The 16,713-nt window shown below is 43.7% G+C and overlaps 1 protein-coding gene across 1 annotated transcript; it reads right to left on the bottom strand.

Annotated features, from left to right (window-relative positions):
• Positions 1-1,356: 1,356 nt before the first annotated feature.
• On the bottom strand, positions 1,357-15,789 carry ACTA2 (actin alpha 2, smooth muscle). The gene is made up of 9 exons (XM_019738978.3): positions 15,652-15,789; positions 11,791-11,945; positions 10,259-10,387; positions 9,349-9,459; positions 7,710-7,794; positions 7,188-7,349; positions 5,349-5,540; positions 4,194-4,375; positions 1,357-1,646 (listed from the first exon to the last, which is right to left on the bottom strand). Exons 2-9 carry the CDS (start codon positions 11,917-11,919, stop codon positions 1,503-1,505), a joined length of 1,134 nt encoding a protein of 377 aa, XP_019594537.1. The 5' UTR covers positions 11,920-11,945; positions 15,652-15,789; the 3' UTR covers positions 1,357-1,502.
• Between the last annotated feature and the right edge of the window lie 924 nt (positions 15,790-16,713).

Below are 16,713 nucleotides of genomic sequence, written 5' to 3'. Positions count from 1 at the left end.
TAGGGCTGCTGTAAGATAAAATGAGATCCTGATACAAAGGGTTTTGTACAGGATTTGGTCATGACGCTTGCCAGCACATGCCAGCTCTTATTATCTGTAGTATTAATTCTAATTTGCTGAAGCAACAAGGCTGGAGAAGGCCAGGAGAAGCTGGGATTTTCTGGACCAAACAGACATTACATCTTAGGTGCCAAGATCTCTCTGCAGTGAGATCCTTCCATGGACAAAGACCTCTCACACCCAAGGACATCCAGTGGCTGCTGACCCCCACTCAGATGTTTGGACACAAGGGGACCAGCATCTCCCAGCTGGGGAGCTGCCAAGGATGCTAAACAGCCTGGGTTGCAAGGTGCTTTGAGACTAGGACCCTTAAGGGCAGTGAAGGTGTTTTCATACATCTTTGTACCTCCCAGGTCAGATAGGGAACAGAGAAGTTGGAGTTGGCAGTTCCTCTATATAATGGTATTAAGGGAACAACTTCTGTTTCTTCATCTGTAAAATGAGCATGATAATATTTTCCCCACATAGCTCCAAAGAACAAGTGAGTGAGGTTGTGTGTAAAACCCTTAGTATGATGATTGACACCAGTGGCCCTTGGAATGTGTTGTTATCTGTCTCATCCCTTCTGGTGTGAATATATCTGTAGTATCCTTTTCAGAGACAGATGTTAATCAGAAGGGAAATAAATGATCCAGATGTGTAGTGAGATGTTAGAGCAGTGTTTCTTAATTAAAAAAAAAAAAAAATCTATTCCCTCTGATAAACTTATAAGTCATACCGTCTGTTAATATGTTTATTAAGCTTAATATGTTGTATATATTAAAAATTATATATATGGGGGCAGACGGGTGGCTCAGTTGGTTAGAGAGTGAGCTCTGGGCAATGGGGCTGCCGGTTCGATTCCCACATGGGCCAGCAAGCTGTGCCCTCCACAACTAGAATGAAGTCAATGAGCTGCCACTAAGCTCCCGAGTGGCCAGATGGCTCAGATGGTTGGAGCGTGGGCTCTCAACCACAAGGTTGCCGGTTTGACTCCCACAAGGAATGGTGGGCTGCACCCCTTGCAACTAAGATTGAACATGGCACCTTGAACTGAGCTGCTGCCGAGCGGCTGAGCTCCTGGATGGCTCAGTTCGATTGTATGAATGTCTTGTGTATTTTTTAATTCTTTCCACTGACAACATTTAGTTGGAATTTCCCATGTTAATGTGATTCTACCCTTTCCTGGGAATCATATACATCTTAGGTGTGTCATGACCCAGCTTCACCACTAGAGAGAGCCATTCTGTAACAGGTGAGGTCAACCTAATGGAAATACGTGACAGCTGGGTGCTGATCAGAGCCCAAGCTTACAGGTTACAGGTAATATATTTCAGATTTATTAAAAAACACATAGGCAACGAGTCAGAGCTTTGGCTAGGAATGATTTGGAAAAGAACTGAAGGCATTATTCCACAAAACATTCACAGTTGTGTGCTAGAGGCAGAGAGCAGGGATGTGTTCTAGAAGCATTTGCGGTGGACAATGGATGGCCCGGCTTCGTCGTACTCCTGTTTGCTGATCCACATCTGCTGGAAGGTGGACAGAGAGGCCAGGATGGAGCCGCCGATCCAGACAGAGTATTTGCGCTCTGGAGGGGCAATAATCTGTCGGTCAGGATGAAAAAGAAGGGCCATTAGTGCACTAGGGCAGGGCCTGGATGGTCCAGATTTGGTGCAGCTGCCTGGGGTTTCAGCCTGGGCTGTTAGATCCCTAACCTGAACTCGAACCTTAACCCTGACCCAAGCGGTTGGGAATAGACTCTAGATTTAGAGATTCTTTAAGGAGCACATTTGTTTTTCTGGCTTCCTTTACAGAACCTATTCCAAAGCATCCGTGACACGTGCATTGCAGTCAGTCTACTGTTGCACAAGCTGAAAAGTTGCCTCCCAGTCCTGCATGGCCTCCCCCTCAGAGCCTTGATGATGTCTCTGATTTCCATAAGTGGGGCCTCAGAACTCAGCACAACATACTTCCTATACAAGCAACCGCCAGCATCTCCAATGAGAAGTATTGATTGGGCCAGAATTTATTGTACAAGTTTCTTCCACCTGATTAAGTCTACTGAGATTCACTGTTTAACACTGAGGGGCTCAGGGTCCCTTGTTGGGATGACCATTTCCCTGAGGTAGATCCCAGTTAGCTGCCTGACTGGCCTTTCCCACTGCACAGGCCTGACATGCAAGGGCGTGCTAATGCTTCTTCGATAAATGAATGATTTAGGCACAGAGAACAGTGAATTAGGTCAAGGTTCTTCTCCACCTGCAGCAACCCCCAAAATAGTCACAGTTGGGCACTTTCAAATTCCCCTCCAGACTTGGATATTTCGACCAACATACAAGGTGTTTCTGAAGCACCTTGGTGAAAGGGTTTAATTCCTGTTTATCCCTCAAGTTCTGGTTGAATATTTATTTTTAATACAAGTAGTTAACATTTACTGAGCACTTGCTATGTGCCGGGCACTATGCTAAGCATTTGTACTAACATGTATCATTCAATTCTCATAACCACTTTGAAGAGTAAGTATTAAATGACTCCCAGATTGCATATGAGGAAACAGACTGAGAGAGGTTAAGGAACTGGGTAGCTCACACTTGTTATGTACATGTCAGACCCTGTATTCAAACCCAGACCTCTCCCGGGTGTGTTGTTGTGATGGCTGCTTAGTTTTATTATGATTTAGATGTCACCTTTTTGTTTGGGGGATAATTTTAGATTTACAGAAAAGTTGTAAAGATAGTGCATAGAGTTCCCGTAGATCCCTCATCCATTTTCAGTTTCACTTCATGTCATCCTCTTAGTGTCCCAGATGTCTAATGGTTTTTCTCTTACTACACTGGAGCCCAAAATTACACATTCATTTCTATTCAAGAAGCCAAGTTTGGAGAACTAGGAACTACCCAACTCGAGCTACAGCCTCTCTCTATAATATACCCCCAACTTGTCAGTGAGCCCAGCAGCTCCTTTCACTTTCCCCCCTTCAGTGTGGGAGGAAGAGGGGGTAAGGCAGATCAGAGGGGTATCCAGGAAAGAGTTCTCAGAAAAGAGTCTCTCCTCTCACCCTGCGGTCCGTTAGAGCCTATAATGCAGAGAGACAGCATGCTTCAGTCTAGCTCTCTTACGTGACCTGCATACTCTTTCCAGAAAAAAAAAAAAAAAAAGAGAGAGAGAGAGACGGGAGGGCGAATATCAGAGAACTTGTTCAAATACGTCTTACATGTGTGAACTGCACCTGGACTGCCCCTTCTTCTGCTCCCTGTGATGAGTCAGAGGGCCCCAGCATGGCCTTCTGATTTCCCAGAATGATAATAGTTTTTGAGAAGTCACCCGACATATGTAAGGTTGCCTCCAAAGAATGATCTCCATTTAATCTGAGTTCCCTTGACTGGAACTCAAAACTCACACAATACAGGGGTCCTGAGTGGCTCAGGGACTGAGCTTGGTCCTCCCTGAATCATGCTGTGCTTTGGAACACCTGTATCAAAAGGTGTGCCAGACAGAGAGCTGAAGATAAAATTCTCCTTCCTGGCCACTGAGCTGTGATCACGTTTAGTAGTGGAAGAAGAGTACACACTTGAATCTACAGGTTTAAACCTCATCAGAAATATGTTTGGCTTATCTGTTTTTTTGTGTGTGTGTGTGTTGTGTTTTTTTATGTTTTACACATGAGATGCACTATTTTTATGATGAAAGAGAACATCAGAATATATATTTTAAATAGATAGAGGCACCTGGGCAGCTTTGTTGACCTCTATTGCAGCTGCTAAAAGTACCCGATAGACAAGGATACTTATACCGTGCTTCCCCAAAAATAAGACCTCACTGGAAAATAAGCCCTAACATGATTTTTCAGGATGACATCCCCTGAACATAAGCCCTAATGCATCTTTTGGAGCAAAAATTAATATAAAATCCGGTCTTATTTTTGGCGAAATGCGGTAGATCAGATTTTGGACAAAATAATTCAGTTTCTATTGTAAAGTGGATTGATTTATATCCTGTAAAGTCTGGAACTTGTGCACTTGGACACACTGCCTACGCTTAGAACCTGGGAGCATGTGTGACCAAGATGTGGCCTCTGAAGAGTCCTTCAAGTCTGGTGATCGGCTTGGCCCACCAGCAGCACAGCCATAGGGTCTGTCACGGAACTGTACCTTGATCTTCATGGTGCTGGGTGCTAGGGCTGTGATCTCCTTCTGCATGCGGTCAGCAATGCCGGGGTACATGGTGGTGCCCCCGGAGAGGACATTGTTAGCGTAGAGGTCCTTCCTGATGTCAATATCACACTTCATGATGCTGTTGTAGGTGGTTTCATGGATGCCAGCAGACTCCATCCCTGGAAAAGAGACACAGGCCATGGTCCTTGGGTGGTGAGTAAAACCCAGGTCAGATATGGAAAACCTGTGTGAGCAACTGGGAGGTCGTACACTGAACTGAAGTTAGGTAGGCAAAATACTCTAGAAACCACCCATCTCAGAGACTAAAAGGTCCTTGTACCTCCTCATGTCCTCCCACCTCTTGTCTAGTGAGGAAGCCCTGCTGTAGCATCTCCAGGGCGTGGGGAGCAACAACATCACATCTCTGATTTTTAACAGACTCACTACTACGTATCATTCAAATCAGGGGCAAAGCCTTCGGACTCCCTCCAGAAGGTCTCACGCTGAGCCAATGCCATAGCCATTGCTCAGAACTCTCCCAAGTCTCTCCCTGGCTGCTGCCTTGTTCTCACCCCTCAAAGCTTAATGGTGCTGAATCATCAGACAAGTGCTTCATGCTATTTGGACAAAGACTCATTTTTCTTCATTCTTAATACTTTTTTGTCTGAACTCGGGAAAGTAGAACTAAGACTCAAACCCAGGCTCACCCATCCCAGAACCCGCACTCTAAACAACTATGCTAACCCTTCTCCCAAGGTCAGTGCTAATGTCGGAACAGACTCTTCCACTTTTCTCTCCCTTGCCATTCCCAAACTCTTCGCATTAGCACACCCGTCCCATCCGTCCGGTGGCTCCACTGTGTCCTGAGCACACAATATTTGCCTCACCATATATGAAGACTGCTTCTGGCTTGACTACAATGTCATATTGTAGTGTTTTCTTAGCACAAAAAACTTCTTTCCTGGCCTCCTTAATAAGTCTTCTCACCTTTAATATGTGACCCTCTTTCCCTTGCCCTAGTTTAGAAATGTGTTTGGCCATGTGTCCCCATCACATATTCCCACATGCAGAAGGGTGTTGGTAGCCAAGGGCTGGCTGGATAGGGGAGGATAGGGAGATCTCCCCTTCCCAGGACGTGACGCTGTTGCCTACCGATGAAGGATGGCTGGAACAGGGTCTCCGGGCAGCGGAAGCGCTCATTCCCAATGGTGATCACCTGCCCATCAGGCAGCTCATAGCTCTTCTCAAGGGAGGAGGAGGACGCAGCAGTGGCCATCTCATTTTCAAAGTCCAGAGCTACATAACACAGTTTCTCCTTGATGTCCCGGACAATCTCACGCTCAGCTGTCAAGATACAAACATTCAGGTTTTCACGGGTGGTAAAACTCCAATCCACCTGCCCTATTTTAGTCTCTCTCACAATACAGCTTCCTTCCAAAAAGTACATTCAATATTCTGCAACCAGCAAGATGGTAATTAAATTAGGGGTCCATGAAAGAACCACTTCTGTTCCTAACAGAATGCTTCACATATAGTAGACCTGGAGTAATTATTGCCTGGAAAAAACATGACAGGGATAAAATGAGCTAGCCAAAGAAAGGCACAGAGCAGGAAATCCTTGTGTACATTTTGTTTTACAGGATTAACTAAACACTCTCTGTTATAATAGTTTTATATTGGATTTTCAGTTGACCTGGAAGTCTTATACCGAAGCAGCCCCTTTTGGGTCCCCCAGTTTTAAAAAAGCTCCAGAGATCCATGTTGCCTGGCCCAGGTAGATTCCAGCTCAAACCCTTGGCATATTCATTGTCTTCCCAAGAGAGGCAGGCCCTCGCTCATGACCAGTCCTAGCCTAGGAGGCTCCAGTGCATTCTGAAGGAGGTCCGGGAGTCCGGGAGAGTGGGCAGGCAGATACCTTTCAGTCTCCTGCACTCTCAAGTTCTAAGCTATTGGTTCCATCTGGTCTCTGGGAACCTTTGGAGTATCTGGGGTTCTTTCTGGGGTGCAGAGACAGGAACAGAATTAATTCAACTCTCTACTCCAAAAAGAGACTTCAACATCTTCAGGGCTCAAATTTGGAGTCTAGAGCAGGGGTGTCCAAACTGTGGCCCGGGGGCCAACTGCGGCCCGCAATCCATTTTTAATTGGCCCGCAGAAAATTCTAAAAATATACTTAGTTTACTTAAATAAACTAGGTGAGGCAATACGTACTTCACCTCGAGTGAGTGACATGGCTATTTGTGTATTTTACTGCATATGGCCCTTGGTAAAAAACGTTGAAAAAAGTTTGGACACCCCTGGTCTAGAACATTAGCCTCAGGAGTTTCCAGAAACCTAAACATTTGGATGATAGCAAACTGGTGATGGGAGAGCAGACATGAGGGCCAAGGGCACTGAGGACATCCCAATGTCTGTAGTAACAGCTGACTCTGTCTCTTGTGGGTGAAAGTCCAAAGACATATCACTTCCTGCTGGATTGGTATTAATACTGGCTAGTAATTATTGCATGCTTACTCTGTGCTGGATATTCTATGCACCTTATTTAATACAACAGTCATTTAAGACATGGCCCATGATTACACCCATTTTACAGATGAAGAGACTATGGCTAGCAAGGTAGGAAAACTTGTCCAAGGTCACACAGCTAGTGAGTGGCAGTACTGGGAACCAAGCCCTATCTAGATGTCTCCAAAGTCTCTGCCCTCTTTTCTATTTGGGAATGGAGGGAATTAAAAATGTTCAAATACTAACTCTGACTAGCTCATCATACTATATGGTTATGACTGATCTTCTCCAGGAAACGGTATCATCATTTGGCACTTTCACATAGCAAAATTAGCTGTGCTTCGCCCTGGGCACTGGGTCAGCAGGGCTTGCCATGTGCAAGGCTCCCTCCCATCATTTCTTTGGATAGTCACTGTGGTCCTGTAAGTTACTGGAAAGAACACACCGTCCCTACACCCTCTTCCCTTTATCTCCTGCAGGCCTCACCGGTCGTCACAAAGGAATAGCCACGCTCCGTCAGGATCTTCATGAGGTAGTCGGTGAGATCTCGGCCAGCCAGATCCAGACGCATAATGGCGTGGGGCAGGGCATAGCCCTCGTAGATGGGCACGTTGTGGGTGACACCATCACCAGAGTCCAGCACAATGCCTGGGGGACAATGAGGCAGGATACAAGTCACCACGGCAGCTGGCATGTGGTTAGTTGCGGGTTTAGTAGAAGGGGACTTCCTAAGCCTCTTATTTGAAAGGAGGAAAGAAGGCATTTGGTATGATAGGAGAGGGCTTTGGGAAAAGAAAACAGGAAGAGAGAAATAATAGAACAAGTCCTGCTGGAAATACAAGTTGAAGGGCTCAGTTTTAAAGGTGAGAAGAAGACCTTTCAGGGCTGGGATTAGCTCTGTCATTTCTAACTAACCCCCAATCAGTCACAACCCATGTGTTTATAACCATCAAATCCTGTAACTAATGGTATATACAGTTCAGGCTCCCATTCCTCCAAGGTACCTACCAGTTGTACGTCCAGAGGCGTAGAGGGACAGCACCGCCTGAATAGCCACATACATGGCTGGGACATTGAAAGTCTCAAACATAATCTGCAAAGCAATCCAAAGAGCTAAGTTAGTGATGCTGCCAGTCTTACCAAGAATGTTCAAGAAAGTGCCCTCTTCTTGATGAGAACAGATTTTGACCTCTCCCGTATAAGGAAAGGGACCTTTTAAACCTGAAGCTCAGACTAGTTGGAATTAGCCCAGTTCTGTGGTTTGTCTGAGGTTTCATTTAATTGGGTCCACTTTTTTTATGTAGTTTTTGGGTCAATCCTAGCTCCAGAATCTGAGGCCACTCTAGCGACAGTGGAAGGAGCCCTGATTCCTGGGAAATGAAAACTTCCAGCAGGTAACAGAGGACCACATACGATTGCCAATACCCTAGCTCATGTAGTCCAGGGAAAAGATTAGAGCCAGAGCCCCTCCAGGTCACTTGTGAGAAGTTTGTGCACAACGAGATACCCATGAGCCTCCATTTCTCCATCTGCAAAACCCTCTTGGGGCTATCTATTCACCAGAATGTCTGACATCATTTGTTAGAGAGCCGTAATTCCCAACTGTATTGTTTGCCTTCATACTATTCACAGGAACAATAATGCCCATCAGACACATTTCTTGCTACATGGAGCAACTCCTAGGTGCACACATGTTCACCCTTAGAGAATAAAATGCTTGTGTGTTGGTGTCAGGACCAAGAGCTCTTCTGAGGAAAAGGCCCTGCATGAATTACTCTCCAAGGCCAAAAGATCATGGGTAAATTCCAGGCTCTGCCATTTCTAGCTGTGGGACCTTGGGACAAGCACGTAATGGATTTGAGCTTTGATTTCTTCGTTTACATAACCCAGGTAATAATGGGTCCTTCTTCACATTTTTAAGATTTAAAGAGACAGTGCATATAAAGTGCTTGGCGTAGTGCTTAACCCCAGCAAGCATGAAATTGATATTGGATGTTTTTATTGGAGAGCTCATCCAAACCGGAAACCTTGTCTGGCTGGTGGAAGGATGATTTCCTGCTAGAAGGTCTTTGAGTGCCAGACAAGTCACCGTAACAACAATAATAGCTATTCTTTATTTGTTGAATGTTTATTATACCAGGCACTATGCCACATATGTAATATTTTGCCACATTAATCTTCACATCAATCCTTTGAAAAATGATAGTACTAATATTATTCCCAAGATAGAGACAGGGACACTGAGGCTCTAAGACATTAAGTGGATTATGTAAGGTCGTATAGCTAATAAGTGACAGATCCAGTTCTCAAACCTAGACCTGTCAGACTTCAGAACCAGAATTACAGACTGTACATTATCCTGCGTTTTGAAATGACTTCTCCTTAGTAGTTCTAACCTAAACACATTGCTTTTTCAACTTAATCTTTTAAAGGCCCTATTGCTCATGGAGGTCAAAGAGGGTAGTTCCTGCGGTAAGAATATGAGTGCTATGGGGATGTTCCTGTTCTTTCGACTCCCCAAGTTCCTGGAAAGTTGTCAGTCTGCGAGTGGACTGCTGGGGTGGGCCATCTCTCTACTCTCCTGCACAGCCTCATCCAAACAGGACTTTTCCAACCCAAAGTCCTGGGTCCTGGAGTGGGTATTTACCTGGGTCATTTTCTCCCGGTTGGCCTTGGGGTTCAGGGGCGCCTCGGTGAGCAAGGTTGGATGCTCTTCAGGGGCAACACGAAGTTCATTGTAGAAAGAGTGGTGCCAGATCTAGCGGGGGTAGGGGGTGGAGAAGAAACACAATGATGTAATGCCATGGGGACACTGCCAACCCCAAAAAAGGACCAGAATGAGCTAAATGAAACTAGAAGCAAATAAAATGTGTCTACATTTTTACTGATGCAGAGACTGAAGTTCTAAGATTGTGAGTAACTTACCCAAGGATTCACATCTAGTAGATGAATGAACAAAAACCCAGAGCCAGCTCTGTGAGGCACGATGGTGCAGTGATTAATAGCACAGGCTCTGGAGTCAAATGAGTTTGACTGAGTTCAAATCCCACCTCAACCAGTTCTTGGTTGTGTGGGCTTAGGTGAATTTGGATGCTTCTCAGCTTGAATCTCACCATGGATAAGAAGAAGATAATTAGTATGTCTTTGTGAGAATTAAAGTAACCCTGGAGTTACTATTTAGCCCAGTGCCTGATCCAGAGTAAATATTATTCAAGTATGATTCAGTTAAGTAAAAGGACAAATGAATGCATGAATGAAACTGACCTGAAAACCCAGTTCCCATTTTTCATACTTTTAAGGAAATTTCCTTTGGCAGTGTATGTTAAGAAGAGGACAGGGCACCCCGCTTCCTGCCTCCATTCCCTCCATCCCCTTCTTTTCTCACCAGGGCTGGGAGAAGCCTGCTTCCATCAGCTCACTCTAGATCTTCCATTCACGGCCACACATTTGGCCTTCAGGTGAGCCAGTTATTGTCCCTAGTAGTAGCATGATGTTTGAATCAGTGGCCACGGGAATTATGCAGCCTGAGGGCTCAGTCTACAGTGAACCTCCCATACCTTTTCCATGTCATCCCAGTTGGTGATGATGCCGTGTTCTATTGGGTACTTCAAGGTCAGGATGCCTCTTTTGCTTTGTGCTTCATCACCCACGTAGCTGTCTTTTTGTCCCATTCCCACCATTACTCCCTAAAAAGATCCAACACATAACAAGTCAACTTCTTCCAGACCTTATGAATTGATTACAGTCCAATCACAAAGGGTTACATTATTGCAAGACAGAGTTCCTCTTTTGGTACCAACAGCAATATGCTGAGTCTTATGGTCACTATGTTCTTAAGCAATGCCCCTCAGATGATTGGAAATAGGCCCAAATTGGCATCCAGATGACAGAGGACCCTGTGGGTAATGCACCTTCACATGTGTGTTGTATTTTGTGTGTTCCTAGGTGATGTCTGTTATGGCAGAGATTGTGTTGGTCTGGTTCTCCACTATAACAAATTGCCTGGCACATATTTGTCACTCAACAATTATTTGTTGAATGAATGTATGAAAGTTTACATGTACGTTAAATGGCATTTTACCTCTTATAAATCCCTTAAATTATACTTGGAAAGCTGTTGCCTCCTCAAGAGTGTGTGAATATGATTTTCTAACCATTATGAGCAAAAGCATTATATCAACAAATGACCACTCAGTGCTTAATTTCTGATGGATAAATCCATACCAATCAACATCAAGGTATCTGTCAGATGTATTTTTTAAATCATTAAGGTGAAAGTTAAAAGAAAAGAAAGAATTCTCATTACTGGAATTTTAATTTTAATTGCATTAGAGTGACTATTCTAGAATTGCAAAACAGTCATGGCTACAATAGAGCTGTACGTAAATAGTGGTTTATGCATAATTGTACACTATTGTACACAGTTCAATGAAGAGACAGAGTTCATTCATTGGGCAAGTATTCTATTATTTGTTCTTACGAATATATGCCAAGCTGAGAGCCGTAAATATTAATCAGATAGGCTCAATGAGCAAAATACATTTCTGATGTGAAGGAGAATTTCTGAGGTGAAATTTTCAGTTTTTACCATGTATCTGCCACCAACACTTTGTTTATACATAAAGTTCTGTAAAATTACCATGTGGCTGTCCCGATATATCTTGTTGATAGCTAGCGGTAAGTAAAATTACATTTGGTAAAAATGCTTACTCTCATCTAACATCAAGCTCTTTGAGAATGAATGATGTGGGTTCTCAGTTTCGTTTCTCCCCAAAGAGTAGGTATGATATACATCTGGTAACTCATAAGTGTTTCTGATGATGACGATGATTACATTTAGATGAAAAGAACTCAGGAAAAAGGGACAGATATATCTGATAGACACCCACCAGATAATCTGTCTACAATGTATATGAAATTGGCACTTATCCCTGGATATTAATCATCAGAGATGTATTTTTAGCAAGGTTACATCATTTCTGGACAGAGAGAAGCAGTAGCCAGTCTTTGGATAACCATAGACCCACAGACATAGAGGTACCTATCCCATAGCCCTGTTTCTCTCTGTTCCAAACAGAATTTTGCTCACCTGGTGTCTGGGACGTCCCACAATTGATGGGAAAACAGCCCGGGGAGCATCATCCCCAGCAAAGCCAGCCTTACAGAGCCCAGAGCCATTGTCACACACCAGGGCAGTGCTGTCCTCTTCTTCACACATCTTGGCTGGAGCTACTTCACACAGTCCTGCAGGGAACAGGGAGGAAGCCACCCCAGCTGTAATCCAGCAATCATGACACTCACCTGGCCACTCTCACCTTCCAGACTGGGCTTGGGACCCCAGAGCTCTCTCAGCTGACCCTTGTCTAGCACAGCATTTATTTCCAAGTACTTTAACTAAACTGGAAACTTTTTATAAGCCCAAACTCTGACTTCCATGTTTATACAACTGGCCTCTAGCACAGTGGCTGGCATATCACATGTGCTCATAAGCATTTTCAAGATTGACTAAGTGAGCAAATGAATGAACAACTGAAGAGCACAGATGAAAATATTAGACAATGAGATCAGATCTTCACACGGACAGGTCACTTGTCATAGGTTAAAGAACTGTCTGGAATTTGCAGTCAGTATCCACCCAACCTCACATTTTTCTACATATGTTATAACTTTAAAAATTTTTTTCAACCAGTAGATTTTGAGGGATGGGCAGCATGTAAAAAACATGGAAATGTTGAAAGGCTGAAATGTTTAATGGAACATGCTTACAAGAAAAATCTCTTTTGGATCCTGAGAACTTTTATTTTACCCTTGGTAAAACATTAGAACCAATCAAACTTTCTAAGAAAATGCTTTAAATTTCAGTGGCTATAGTTATTCTCCATGAATGAAAAGCACTGTTAATCTGTAAATCCAACAAGCCAGGGTAAGTCCGATAAATTACACATCATGCAGTAGAATACTTTGCTGCCATTAAGGAAGATAAATAAAAGGATAAGCTACAAGTATATTCTTATGTAAGAGTAACAGGTTAGAGAAAGTCACATTGTATGGTCTCATTAAAATGTATTTTTATACATTGTAAAAGGAGTAATCATATTTACCAAGATGCTGATGGGGGTTATTTTGAAATGGTGGGTTTTGTAGTTGTTTTTACTTATCTTCCCCAGGGTTTGTAATGTTTTCTAAGTCAAGCATGTATTCATTTAGTAATGAAACAACATTTTAAGTATCCCACTCTTACGCTTAGATTCTGTAACAAAATTTGAAAGGCTGGAGCAAAAGTAACAACTTATAGATTTGGGAAATTGAAGTCCTATTAGAAAATATTTTCACCAATACACTTATTTTTAAAAATGAGAAAACCCAAGCGAAGTGATGTGCTCAAAGGCACATAGGGAATTAGAGGGAGAGCTGCACCAGGGACCAGCTCAGATTCCCATCCATTTCCCCAAGCAGAATTAGGTGGAAATAATTCTGTAAAGAGAGGGACACCCCAAGTTCTTTGCATGACTTTGAGATCTTAGAATTTTAAGTTGAGGAAGATTCTTCTAAATTGGTGAACCCATTGCACACAGAGACATAGATATAAAAGGCAACTCTTTTAAGGAAATTTCTGGGAAGTAAGAAAGGAAAACAAAGCTATTACAGTTGGAGTTCTGCCCGACGATTCCCATGAAACCAATGCTGCATCTTTCCAAATGCCTAGAACTTCCAGAGCAGAGCTTCATGTTGCATGACCCTCCGTGAAGAACATGAACGTCAATTGAGATGATATATTTTTAAATCCAGGGCATATACTATTATCCCCAACTGACAAAAATGGAAACCAAGACTCAAGGAGTTGAAGCGACTAGCCCAGGATCACAAACCTGGCAGAGTTAGGACAATGGAGATTACAGAGCACGGTAATCAGAAGCTTGCACTCAAGTCAGACTGCCTGGTTTTGGATCCAGGTTTCACCACTTAGAAGCTGTGTGACGTTGTAAATTATTTAACTTCTCTAAATCACCATTTCTTTATCTATACAACAGCAATGATATTGGTACATGGAGTTCTTATGGGGATTAGATTTTTTGAAAGCATTTAAAATAATTTATGGAGGCATATACATTTTGAGTTCTCCATAAACATTTGTTTTTAAATGATTATGGTGAATATAATGATGTACTTATCATTTTGCAGATCTTTTTATTGCTGGTCTTCGCTTTCTTTCCACACTGCCTCCAGGCTTGGGGTGGCAGCCCTCACCTTGTGGATTCCACTTGTGAGAATGGAACTGGGCCTTGTAAATGGCTTGCCCTGTCCTTTCTCACCCTTCCCTCCCCTTTCCAGATACTGCATTATGTGGGGCATTCCTGTGATTTGGCTTCCATCCTAGCAGCTTAAGAAGCTAGAAGAGAGGTGAGATTTGAATGCAAGGGAGACAAGACAGAGCAGCAGTAAGAGTCCGAGGCATGTGTCAGAGGCAGCTGGCCCCAGGATCACAGGCTCTCTGTGGATTTGCTAAGCAGATTTTCCAAACCAAAAGTAAGAGCTGAAAACAGGATAAAATATTTGGAATAGGACACTCGGAAAATGTGCCGGGATGTTCACCATAAATGTCCTTAACAAGTCTTTTGATGGGCAGGGAGGATTTGGGGGAGAATTTGAATATACTGCAGAAAGAGTAGGCATACGCTAGCATGCAGAAAAATAAATCTCAAAATTCAGTAAGTATACTTTTATTTGGCAAAAAAAAAATGTCCAGAAGGGATTTTGTCATCTCTAAAATAAGCACTGTCATTATAGAAGAAGTCTCTGTGTCCCCGGAAAGGAGTTGGCTCAGTGGTTCACAACTGTTATCTAACCTGCATGAGCAGCTCAGTTTGGAGCAAAGCATTTCCTAATTAGGTAAAACGCACTCAAATGTCTGCTTTTGGAACTGCACCCGGGTCAGGGGTTTTGCTCCAACCGACTAGAGTGCATCTTGTGCCAAAAATGAGTAGTTAGTGGGAGGAGAGGGGGGGAGAAGAATGTTGTAGTTTCCAGTTCCATCGGTCTTGAAACACAAACCATATTTAGTCATGAATCACAAAATAGAAGGAAAAATCTCTGCGTGAAAACTCTAGTTTCGGGCTGAAGCTGCCAAGCCCTGATTTACATCGAAGTTCAGCCTGGGGTGGCAGGGCTGGCTCCACAGTCCCACTGGCCTCATCAGGCTGAGAGAAATGCAAACCAGACACCCAGTAGGCTGAGACACAAACAGCTGTCAGATCCTCGCTCTGCTCCCTCCCTCTTTGTTCTCAGAGAAAGATTCAGTTGGTTTCCAGCTGCAGTCTGCTGCACAGGACCCAGTGACCAACCGCAACCCACATCCTAAAGCACAAGCTCACCGAGGCACTCACGCTACATGCCTTTCCCACAGAAGACTACCAATTAGAGCCAGAGGCACCCAGAAGCAAATATACAACTAGCCAATACTAAAGACTTGGTCTGTTCCCTTCTAAAATCCACTGCCAGACATCTTCACTGCACCAAAAATATACTCCAATGAAGAACCTCCACACCAAATCTGAATCCCAAATACTGGAGTTTCCAGTGTGTAAATATTTTAAAAAAAAAAACAAAAAACTAACTTAAGCAAATTATAACAGTGCAAACAACTAAACTGCATCCTTGACGTATGCTATAAGATCTGGGCTGTTGGTTTAGTATAAACAGATTTTACAGGTGACGCAGATTTCATACCATCTTCCTCTCCCTCTCCTCCCCCACACCAAACTGCTTCCTAGCTGTCTTTTTAATGTTAGATAATTCAAGCCAAAAGCTACAATCATTTTAGTAGTACACTTTTCACTCAAAAGTTTCAGAGTGCATGAACCCAGGCAAATCCTTTCAGATATCTGATGATACTGGGTAAAATCAGAGCCTCTGGAATCTGTAAGTCATATCCCTGGGCAGTGCTACTTACCCTGACAGTGCTGGCTGGGCTTCTCCACTCTAGGTGGTGTTCAGGGAATCTGAAAGCTGAAGAGTTGGTTATATAGCCCCTTGGCCTGTTCCCCTCCCACTTGCTTCCCAAACAAGGAACAAAGACAGACTTGAGCCCTGCGTTCAGTCTAACACAACCATATAGGGACCTCAGCACAAAACTCTCTAATCTGGGTGGCCAGAGGCCTGGGTCTCTTCCACTGCATTCCACAGCTCTGCTCATGAAATGGGAGGCAGTTCAGCTGCCCGTGGGAGATAAACACCCCAAGCCTTCAGAACAACTGCCGAACCCGCCCAGAGATACTGCCCGGGTGTAAGGGGTCAGAGAGAGGCACGGATTTGCACATTCCTCAGAAGAAGCCAACCTGTTGTCCCTCTGGCATTTCAGGGCAGTTTCTAATGAGCCAAGAACAGAAAGAAGCAGCCTTTTAAGAACTCTCCAACAAAGGTGGCCTGCAGTAAAGAAAGAGATTGCTTCAGTTGTCCAAAAATAAATTGAGGGAGTGACAGTTTTACGGTAGTCACGATTATGTTTATAAATCGAGTCCATGAGTGCTGTTAATGGAATAGGAACGGAAGTGGAGACAGGGTCGACAGGCTGTGTTTCACAGAGGAACTCTGCACTCAGCATTATCATAACTACTTTAATCTTTTGGTCCATTAAATATGCCTACTAATTTGAGCAATGTAGCGGCATGATTAGGGGCCATCCTTTGAGCAGAGAGTCTCTGTCCCAGAAGCAGTTTGAGAGAGAAAAGAGCATGCTCAAGGGAAGTCTCTCTGGACCTCCTCCCTCTCCAGTGACCCATTTGACAGGTGATAGAGAGACCAGGTGATCCAGGCAGTTCTCAGAGATAGGTAATGAATGAACGAACACACACCTGGCCTGAAGCTGTCACTCCCAAGTGTCAACGGAGAGCTTCAGTGGTTTTTCATTTGTCTGCTCCCCTCCTCCAAGCCAAGGTTCTAACTAAATTCATGATTGAAATACTCTTGATGGATACCATGAGTATTTCTAGACTGCTGACCTCTGAGAAAAATC

Source organism: Rhinolophus sinicus, chromosome 15, assembly GCF_057876585.1.
Source record: "Rhinolophus sinicus isolate RSI-liver-muscle chromosome 15, RSI-T2T, whole genome shotgun sequence".
NCBI classification, from domain to species: Eukaryota; Metazoa; Chordata; class Mammalia; order Chiroptera; family Rhinolophidae; genus Rhinolophus; species Rhinolophus sinicus.
The sequence above is the reverse complement of the archived record's forward strand: the minus strand, read 5'-3'. Positions and strand labels throughout refer to the sequence as shown.